This window comes from Poecilia mexicana, unplaced genomic scaffold (assembly GCF_051168715.1).
Source record: "Poecilia mexicana isolate PSO_F unplaced genomic scaffold, ASM5116871v1 scaffold_10, whole genome shotgun sequence".
NCBI lineage: Eukaryota > Metazoa > Chordata > Actinopteri > Cyprinodontiformes > Poeciliidae > Poecilia > Poecilia mexicana.
This window is the reverse complement of record NW_028263379.1, coordinates 12,258,002-12,269,164: the sequence shown is the minus strand read 5'-3', so window position 1 is coordinate 12,269,164 and position 11,163 is coordinate 12,258,002. Positions and strand designations below refer to the sequence as shown.

The 11,163-nt window shown below is 38.3% G+C and overlaps 1 protein-coding gene across 1 annotated transcript; it reads left to right on the top strand.

Annotated features, from left to right (window-relative positions):
• The first annotated feature begins 2,624 nt into the window (after positions 1-2,624).
• Positions 2,625-10,797, top strand: LOC106915292 (protein eva-1 homolog C). Its single transcript, XM_014982776.2, has 7 exons — positions 2,625-2,944; positions 5,106-5,314; positions 6,004-6,127; positions 7,382-7,534; positions 7,622-7,765; positions 8,442-8,513; positions 10,166-10,797. Exons 1-7 carry the CDS (start codon positions 2,848-2,850, stop codon positions 10,549-10,551), a joined length of 1,185 nt encoding a protein of 394 aa, XP_014838262.2. The 5' UTR covers positions 2,625-2,847; the 3' UTR covers positions 10,552-10,797.
• Positions 10,798-11,163: the final 366 nt, after the last annotated feature.

The window sequence follows — 11,163 nt, the reverse complement described above, 5'->3', positions numbered from 1 at the left end:
CTCTGACCCAGGAGGAGATGACCTGATACTTTGCAACTCTCTTGACCCCAACTTTCTTTTCTTTTTCCTGCTTGTAAATCCAGGACATGGATTTCCAGCGAACGATGCAACACTTTATCCATACTCCCTCTGGGAGGCGAAAGGAATTTTATTGCGCAGTACGATGGGAGTTTCCCTCCCACACGTGTCCGTGGTTTAAAGATTTAAAAAGTGCCTTCTCCCTCAAAGCAGTCAGATTTGATTAATTAACTGGTGATTGTACTGCTGTCAAAGTAAAACTAAGGTTGAGTTAAACGATTTAAATGGCCGGTTGGGATTTAATGTGTAATATCTGCGCTGTGTTTAGACTCCTTCCGTTTGGTTGCTATGACAACAGCAGAAAAGTTCCGCTCGTTCCGTTAACGTACTTCTTCTACTTTTCTGTCTGCCATCTATCGCCATCGAAATGATTTTGACCAGCACTCAAGTCAAAGTTTGGCCAACAAAGTAGAAAACAACTGATAATCTCCAAAATGTTGATATTTTGTTTTCTTTTCTTTGAATAAAACGACAGTCTGAAACCTTGCTTTTTGTTTTGGATCTTTAAGAATTTATATTTCATAAAAGGTTTGTTTATTATTGAGCAGGTAGAAGTAAAAAAGGAAAAATCACAATAAACTCATTCTTGCATTTTAAATTTAACAAATTTGGGACCTGAGAGTAATTTAAATTTGCCAGTTTTGGGCCCAAGGGCAAAAAGTTTGTTTATTATTGAGTAGGTAGAAGTAAAAAAGGAAAAATTTGAACACTACTTCAATAGATGTTATTCAACATGATACTTGCTTGAAGAAACTTGCATAATTTGGGAAATACCGTGTTTTCTCTTACTTCCTCTTCTCCAGAAAAGTAATATCACTGCAAAAATCACCAAATTTTATCAATTGTTTTTGATCTAGTTTATATTGCAAATATCTTGGTACAACTGAAATAAGACAAAACTAACTTACCTTTTTAGCAAGATATAGAAGCTTGTCCTAGGTCAACAATGTCTTAATATTGATTTTTAAAAGTCTTAGTTCCGCTTATATTATTTCACTTATAACAAGACATTTTTCCCTTATTATTAATTAAGGAGTTATTTATCTAAAACAGGCTTCTATATCTTGCTCCGGAGTTACTTGTAAGTTAGTTTTGTGTTAATTCAAGTGTGCTTGAAATTAGACCAGAATACTTGGTAAGGTTTTGTGTTTTTGCAGAGATAGGAATGCCGATCTGTCATGGAGAGAGACGCACAGCAGCTGGAAGTGACCTCTTGGAAAAAGAGGGCCTTATCTCCATAAACACCCTGACAGTGGAGAACGGAGTCCAAGAAAATGACACTTGATTTTGTCATTGCACACACAGCAAGGTCAAGAGTTGATACTCTGCTGTTCTGTTTGTAAAAGTCAATGTTTTAAGCTAGATTTTTGACTCATTGCCCGTCATTCGGAGGAAATTGCCATTTTTTCATACATTTTTGGTTAACTTCAGTTATATTCCATGGTCTTGCTGTCTTGGAGTCAGGAACTCTGACACTTCCAGAAAGATCCATGGAAAATGTCAGCACTTATGTCCAATCCTACAAGTTAAATAGTGACCAATAACATTTCCTGTCCTTTTATTCCAACACTAATGTTTCTTTATATTACTGCTAGTCCTATGTAAACATCTTTCAAAGAAACTTTTATCTTGGTCGCTATTAATTACCCATATTAAGCCAACAGAAGTGTGGAAATATACTGAATTTACTGAATGGATTCCTTAGAAGGTTATTGTAAAATGTAATAACCATGTAATGTAACTGTTTTCTGATTGATTTAATTAGATTTTATTTTTTCATTGAGCAGATGTGTTTCTGTTCTGTTTCCATGTGTTTTCATTCTGGGTTCAGCTGTCATTTCCTCTCAGCTCCTCAGACCACGTCCTCAAAGCGTTTCGTCAGCTCGGTTCACCTGGTCTCCATGTCACTGACCACGTTCCTCCGACCTCTTCCACTTTCTTTTACTCCATACAGGATCCTGCTGCTGTCTCACTCCAGGCATTTGGTCCTGGATTATCATGTTTCTCAATTGGACTTTGGATATTTTTTTAAGTATATTTTCCCCCCAATTTATTTCTGTCTTCTATCATAAAAGTGCAACTATTCTTTGCTTTTGTTCATGTTTTTATGCAGAGAGGTCTTTCTGTGTGTAGCAACAGGATAATGTCTTATTGCTTCATAAGAAAGTGAAGAAGTCCAGATCAGAATATGAAACACCACTTTTTTTATTATCCCAACAATAAATTGACAAGTTGTTTCTAAAATTCAAGTGAAAAGGTTCTGATGTTTCCTAGTTTCAACATTTTCCTCCTAAGGTAACGATGGTCATTATGGTCAAACAACACACATTTAGTGTCATTAGACCACAGGACATCTCTAAATATAAACACCTTTGTGCTTCTGCAAACTGTAATATAACTTTTTATGTAGGGTTTGAAGCACTGGCTTTTTCTTTTCTGAGCGGCTTTTCAGTCCATTGTGGTAAAAGACTCGTTCCACCGTGTTTCACAAAGTCTCTTGATTTTTTTTCTGTTTGATACAGTCATTGTCGCAGCATAACATTTTCATTTCTGACAGTATAATTGCATGTAATTTGCAAAAGTTTACAAAACCATGACATCATCATCTGGGTTTTACCAAATTGTTTAAATTGTCTGGTTTGAACTGTTGTTCACACAGCGAACTGCAGGGAGGCTGTGTTTTGTATTTTTCTTTTTGCAGACACAAAGACATCATTGACCCGTTTCCAAGGACAGCAAACCCCAGTGCTTTGTTACTAAACACTCACAATGATAGAGGCATGGAGTTCCTTCACATCTTTATGTTTTCTTTCTCTTTTTCTTTCTCCCAGGACGCCCGTTGCACTTTCGGCACCTGATTTCTCTTGTAAGTTCTTCGCTTTCCTCCCTATTTTTAATGTGTCGGTAAAAAAATGCTGATGCGTGATTTTCCACATGTGTGGGCTTCCACAACAGGAAGTGTCGGAAAGACATTTCCTAACAACATGCACATCCTTCTTTCTAAGCTGATGACTTAGCTGCGAGATTGAAGTCAGGGTGAAGAGGCAGCAGGAAAAAATATGAGGGAGAACCAGATATCTTTCTTTTTGGACAGTGAAAGTAATTGCTGTGTGGTGATTGTTGAGACACGGTTTTGTTTTTAAGCTTTGTGTATCTGACAGTAGCTGTTAGAAGTTTTTGTTTGGCAACAAGCTAATAATAGCTCTTTGTGAATAAGTGCCTGGTACGGCCAGAGAGCAGCAAACAAGCAAATGTCGCCTACGTAGGACATTACAGTGCTGTGCAAAAGTATTGAGACTTTCTATGCTTTTCCTCATTTTGTGAAGTTGCAATCATAACTCCATTGTATTTCATTGAGATTTTATGCAGAAGTCTTGCCAAAATGTGGAAGGAAATGATGCAGATTTCAATATTTTTTAGAAAATATAACTATAGCATGCATTTGACTCATCCCTCTTTATTCTGATATCCATAAATAAGCATATCAGAATATTCATATTTATGGAGTCCAACCACTAAAGGGATTGAAATATGTTGTAAAGCATGGATAAATATTTCAGGCTCTGGAAGTAAAGAGTCAATAGAGACATACACTTCAAGCTTGCAACTTGCAAAAGATGGTTGTACAAAGGAATAGTTGAAAACATGTCCTGCATTATTTTTGTCTACTTTACAAATATGTGCTACTTTGTTCCATCACATAAAATCCTGATAAAATACATTACAGGTGACTTATTATGCTTCCTCAAACAGATTAGGATAAGTATAAGCCTATGCAAAACATGTTCATTACCTTTTCTGCTCAAAATCATTCTTAAAAATTATATTTTAGTCTATTTTGAGCTCCTTTCAGATTGAGACGTTCTAGGGCCTCTTGTCACTTTAAATCCAAATAATCTGCTGCTGGCCACGCCCCCAAACTCAATGTTTACATTCACACGTGAAAATGGCTGCAATTTGAGCACAATTATACAACTGTACATGTTTAAAAAGCAGAAGTAGAGCCTCCTGCACAAGCAAGCAGCAAGTGGTTTCTGGATGGTAAGTCAACAAAAAAATGCCATTGTCTGCATATAAATTACTTTTAGTTACAACTACAGTCATATTGATTTACCTACATCATTTTATATATTTATATTTAAATATATAAAATATAACCATATTTATCTCTTATGGTTATATTTGTGTTGTTAATATTTAACACCTTAGATGGAGTAGCTTGTCAACGAATAGCCAATTTCCCCATGGGGATCAATAAAGTCTATTCTATTCTATTCTATTCTATTCTATTCTATTCTATTCTATTCTAAAACCAGATAACCAAATGAGCTGGAACTCAGTTTGGGTTGCTAGGTGACGGGCGAACTCTGCTGGGGTTGCTAGGTGACAGCTCAGTGCAAGTTGATTGTGACGTTACATTCTGGAGGTTTTTGCACCAAAATATTAACATAAACGTCAGGGTGTTTTTTTAAGTGTGTTGGCTGTTTCTAGAAGCAGTAGAAACCCAAACTGAAGTACAAAAATATGAATTTTGTGTAGTAGAGTCCCTTCTCTAGATTTCCTAGTTTGTGTTTATAGTGACAAATGTGAAAGTTGTCCTCTAGAAATAGTCAAACTACATTCAGTCAGTGATTATTCCATTAAATATGAACCACAGTCCCTGAGTTTTGCCTCACCAGCAGAGGTGGATCCCACATGACAGCATCAGAGGAACTATTGTACACACATAAGAGACAGGGGGCCTCTACAGGAAATACAGATGGGAGGGGAGACTTCAGTTCGGTGTCTTTGTGTTTCTGCGAAACATGATTGTCTGTGTGGTCAGAGTCCAAACATTGTCTTGGAGAGCTACACCCAGTGACGAAGACTTGGGGACACCACCCTGTCCACATGAAGCCGGGCTGAGTCACATGGACTGTAAATAGCCACATTTATGTCTTACAGACCACTAATTGCTTAACAAGACATCCCTGATGAATAAATATGAAAGAGGGGGGAAGTGGAATAATCTCATATTTGTGTTTCAGTGTATCTCCACAGTATTCTGAAGAACCACACGGCTCACGCTTGTGAGGGAGACCTGCTCGTCATCAAGTGTCCCTCCAGGACATCTGTAGCCGTCCTATCGGCCTTCTATGGAAGACGTGTCCCTAATAAACACTTGTGCCCTGCACCAAACACAAACATCACAGCAGAGGAGGAGGACACAGATTGTACTTCCTCCACTGCTTTAGAGGTAGATGAGACTGCAGTCATGTGATTTATTACAGATATTTCCCATAATTTTTCATGCCATTGCCACTAAAACAATGTTAGCTTCTGACCGGGGATGTCAATATCAATAGATATGATAGAATATTCAATACACAGAAAACACACCGAACTCCGATTCAGAACCACACAGCATTCTGGGAGATGTAGGCAGCAGAGAAGCATAAGCCACTCAACCTCTCACAACCAGCTAAAAAAAAGGTTGCTGGAATCAACTAACTAATCACTCTTTGGTTACCTAGCAACTCATTCACTCTGTGGTTACCTAGCAACAGCCTGTTAAGTAACTTGCAGTTTCAAGTTTCAGCACTGCCTTGTAACTGCTTAGAAATAAACAATAATGAGGAGTAAAAAGTGGGATAAAAGTTTTTCAGATATTTAAAACATATAAAAAATAAATAATTATTGATATTGATATTTATCGATATTAACTGATGTGAAACTCTTAAACAGTGATAGGTTTTCACCCATATCTAATACTTACATTTATCAAAAGGTTAAAATTTGATTTAAAAATGTATTGGATTACATTTTTTTTGTTTTCCTTTTTTTCCACATCTTCCCTCCAACCTCCTGATGCCCTCACTTTGAAAAATGCAGATTCATTACATCATTGATTCATGTAGAATGCCAGATGTTTTCCTGCTGTTGCAGAAGGTGCTGTCGGAGTGTCAGGATGAGCGGTCATGTCACATTCCCGTCCTCGCTCCTGTGTTTGGACCGGATCCCTGTCCACTCACTACCAAGTACCTCTTGGTGTCTTACAAGTGCAAACCAGGTACATCAATGAGTACTTTGAAAACAAACTACTGTGTTTTAGACTGAATTAACTAAGCTAAACATTTTGTTTGTTTTTCAGCTCAATATGCTATATGGTAAATGTCACATTAATGAAGATCCCTGCAATGAATGTTGGACTAATTTTTTTTTTTTACATCACACAAATATGGGGATATTACCAGGGATAGAAGACTTTTTTTAAAATGTAAAAAAAAATGAAAAGAAAATATTTTAAAAATAAGGAAGAAATTTCTTCTTTACACATCGAGTTCTGCAATAAATAGCACAATTATTTTCATTTAGCTATAAACTATTAGCTTTACATTTGACTTTTGTTGTTTTAATTCAAAGTTTGGTTGACTATTTCAATATATTCTAACTTTTAGTGTACCTCTGCTTAGGCTACGTTACCCCTGCAGCCTGGATGGAGCCAATTCTGATTTTTTGTCAAATTTGACAGTTTTTGCTGTGGTCTTTCACACTTGCAAATATATGCGATCTGTACGTGTTCTCCAGTGTGAACTGTAAACGACCTGAACGTGTCCCGCATGCGCAGTAGAGGGCGCAATAACGTCACACATAGAGAGTGTTTGCTGAAGTAAACATGGATGCTACCGCTGGAGCATAGCTTACGGTTTTGAAGTTGTTATTCGACCGCAGCCAGCACTTTAACAACTTAATCCTCATTATAGTCCGCCATGGTTGTCATTTTTCTTCCCGCTTGCGAGTATCAAGGCGCAGAATAGTGACGTTTGTCGAATATCAGTGACGTTTAGGTCGGACGAATGCGATCTGGCGGTTCAGAATCAAGTCACATTTGAAAAGATCGGATACGTATCGGATATCCAAACTAGCTTGGATATTCGAAGAAAAATCCGACCTGTGTTGTTCAGACTGTCATGAAAAGATCAGATACAGGTCGCATTAAGGCAAAAAAAAAAAAAGAAAATCGGATTTGGGTCACTTTTGACTGCGGTGTGAACCGCCCACCTTATCAGTGCATCAGACCACTGAACGCCCTGTCCCTAAAAAACTTTTAATCCCAAAAGAGCATCCACAGGAAGTGGTGCAGCCAGCCTGAGGCCCACGCCCACCAGCATTCAGGATCTGCTGCCAACTTCCTGGAGCCAGACGCAGCAGGACACCCACTGTGCTCCTCTCACTCAGTGGGACACCAATCATTTCACAGTGTGAAACATGTCAGTCTGCAGATGCTTATCTGGTTTTGCTTCATAATTTTTTTTTTTTCCAGAACACCATCACACAAGACTTGTGTGTGAAAACGAGCGTCTGAGGCTGATGTGTAAAAACGAGTCCGTCCTCGCCATCTACTCTGCTACATTTGGACACCTGCTTCATGGAAGTCCCAACTGTCCTGAGGAGCCGGGATCAAAATCCGACATGGGTCTGAAGCAAACATTTGGTGATAAACAGGGGAAAAACTGTTTATCTGTGAGGTGTGATATATATTTGTCTGTTTTGTCTGTTTCAGAGTGCTTGTCAGCTGTGGCTCTGAGGAAGGTTTCCCGCAGGTGTCACGGCAGAGAAAACTGTTCAATCTTTGCAGATACTCAAACCTTTGGGGACCCTTGCTTCCCCGGCACCAGGAAACACCTGCGAGTCTCCTTCACTTGTGGTAAATAACAGGGTGGATGTTGTTATCCACAGCTGAGGCACACCACAAAAACACAAAATCTTACCAGGTATTCTTGGTTTTTAGTGCAAATATCTTAGTATACTTGAAATAAAACAAAACTAACTTACAAGTAAATTTTCAGCAAGATGTAAGATTTTTAGTAAATAATTCATTAATATTGATAAAAGTACTATTGCCCTGGCAGATTACTTCACTAATAACAAGACATTTTCCCCATGTTATAACTGAACTAGGACTTTTTCATTAAAGTTATGGTGACAATTATGATGCAAAGAAGGATTCTTCATAAAATCAGGAAAATCATGGACAACCCTGACCATCATCTTCATCAGATCTTGGGAAGACATAGTGTCTTCAGTCAGAGGCTTTTTCAGATTCTCTGTAATACAGACCGCTAGAAGAGTAGATGCCAATAGCCATCACTATTTACTTTTTCAAGAATCTGAATTATTTTTTCATTTTAACTGAATTGAATTTAATATTAAGGAATTACTGACTTAAATTAAACTCCTACATCTTGCTGGAAAGTTATTTGTAAGTTAGTTTTGTCTTGTTTCAAATGTAATAAAATATTTCCACTAGAAGCTAGACCAAAAATACTTGATAAGTCTGTATTGTTGCAGTGCAGCATGTAAACATATAATTTCCTTTTTAGTGCCCAGATATCTTCTTGAAGATGTGGGTCGAGGGTCGACTGACCCCTTCATGATCTCAGACCTCACACACGGTGAGGCACTAATCGGATTTTCTCAGGTTTTGTTGCACGATCTGCCCGGCTGACTGGTCTCTGAGCCCAGACCCCTCTCACCTGCAGGTGGATGGTACACTGGCCCCACCTACAGGCCGCAAAATGTGCTCTTTACCAACTGTCTGGAGATCATTGAAAAAATATTGGGTATGTGCTCTGATACCCTGAGAAACCATGGGGTCAAGTTTTTTAATGGACCCTTCTGATATATTTGCCCACAGTCAGATGTAGAGCAAAAGGCAAACTTAAGGTGTATAACATTTATTTTTGAAAATGTGTTTCTTGCTAACTTACAGAGAACTCAAGTTAGGTAGAAGTTAAGCCAGAGACATCAGCATTCTAAATAATTAGTTGTGGCATTTGTGTAAGGGTTTCTTTTTGTTGCTTTCTGTTCATCCCCACATGATAGAGAGTGGGCGCCCCCTTATGTTACATAAATGCATCTGCTTGTTTAGAAAATGTGCAAATTTCTGTGCACTTATGAAAGAGTGAAAAGTGGAAAGATAGGTTCACCCATCAAAGAGTATATCAAATCTGACTCCGTTCAAATAAAAGCAGCTGTAATGAGTTTTCTAAATGATTCATTACCCTTGAACATTGCCAGATTTTCCATCCATCCATCCATTCTTTATGGCTGCTTATCAACACACGTTGAATGCTGTTGTTTTCCCAGAAATTTTGCGCATGCGCACAATGTTTGAGGGCAAAAAGCCGATCCTATTACTTGTCATCTGTAGTTGTGATGCCGCAGTAGAACAACCCAGTCAGCAAAATGAAACCTGGAGATGCAGGCGTTATTAATTTAGTGAGGAGCACCGCAGCAAAGGAAAAAACAACCCAGAAAAACTGTTGAAGAACAACTCAAAATGCCTCTTATTCTTTTTTCTCCATATGGTCTACACTACACTTAGACACGTTGCCATAGCAACTAACTGACAACAGCACCACTCATGTATGAGGATTCAACACCAAAAAACACACAAATATTTCTCAGAAAAAGAACAAAACATGGTCCATGGTAAAAGTGTGAAAAAGCTTAAGGCCTATGAAGAATTTTGCTAAGAACTGTAAAGTATCTCAATAAACAAAAATAAACACACCTGCCTGCACACAATTAACCATGCCAATGTTGAGGATTCCTGCAGTAATGCTGATGGTGGGTGGGGTATGGTTGGTGTCAATTTAAATCTGTTGCTGGAGAAAAATGTTCAACGACCAACCAGATTCTCTCTGCTTTTGTATTAATTTTATTTTAAAGCCACTTATTTAGTCTTGGATAGTAACTGTACGAACATTTTTTGCATTTTAGAACTTGAGGTGAATTTATTCCTGCTGTATCTTGATATAATTACATCTTTGGTCTAAATCGGGGGTGCCCAAAGTCGACCCTCAAGGCCCGGCATCCTGCATGTTTTAGTTCTCTCCCTGGTGGTGGTAACAACATTTACAGCATGTCAATGTTCTTCTTTGGTCTTCTAATGAGCCATCATTTGATCCAGGTGGGTTAAACCAGGGAGAGAACTAAAACATGCAGGATGCCGGCCCTCGAGGACCAGCTTTGGGCACCACTGGTCTACATGAATATGGAGTGTCTTTGATTTGTGATTAATGATCCCTCTCCTCTCCTGCAGGTCTCCCAGAGAGAGTGGCTCTGTACTTTGTCTCTGGTATTTGTGCCGGTCTGGTGTTCCTGCTCTGTCTGTTCGGGCTTCGCTCCACACTGGTGAGAGACGTTAAAGATCTGGTTTCTGACCTGAACTATCAGCTGAAAGCCTCTCGCAGGCAGCGCAAGGAGCTCATGGACGACCTCTTTGACGAAGACGTCTCGGACACTTCGTCCTTCCGTCACCTCACGCAGTCCTACCGCGCAACGGAGACTTTAAGTCCGTCCACCTTGTCAGTGGAACTGGTTGAGCGAGAAGTGCAGCAGACCAGAGCTCATCCCAACGGAGACATCTGGCCACAGCTGGACTCTAGTCCTTACGCCATTCACAAGATTAAAACGTACAGCAACTGATTAAGCTCTGACAGAAACAAAAAGGAACTTTCATTTGCTGGCCGTCATTAACGTAGCAAAGGTTTAGTATTTTGGTGCGTTTAAAATCAAAACTGACCACATGTTCTTTTAATTAATAATATCCTCATAGGAAGATCTTCCACCACTTTAACTGTTTTTATTAAACTGGTTTGTCTAATGTATGAAAAATATGAAATTAACACAATGTAAAAATATTAAAACTAATAAAAATTGATTGGTACTCTATGCAGTGATGTATTTCTGCATCTATGCACCCAGCCTGCATTTATTTATTCTAGTGGAGCCTACTTGCTGATAGGTATTTATAAATAATAACAAACTGCACTACTAGAGATTTTAAACAAGCTTTGATATAATAGCCTTCAAATTGGTTCAACTCCAATCTCCTCTATCTAAGACGTTAATTCTGGTGTAGAGCACAGAATCACCATATTGATGGTTATTAAATCATGAGATACATGGGCCAAAATTATTAGCCAAAAATACTCACAGGCAAAAAAAAAATATTTTTTTTTATTTTTATTTATTTTTGTGCTAAACAGATGTTTAGTACAAAACCTAAAAACATAGTCAATAACTTTTACAAAAACA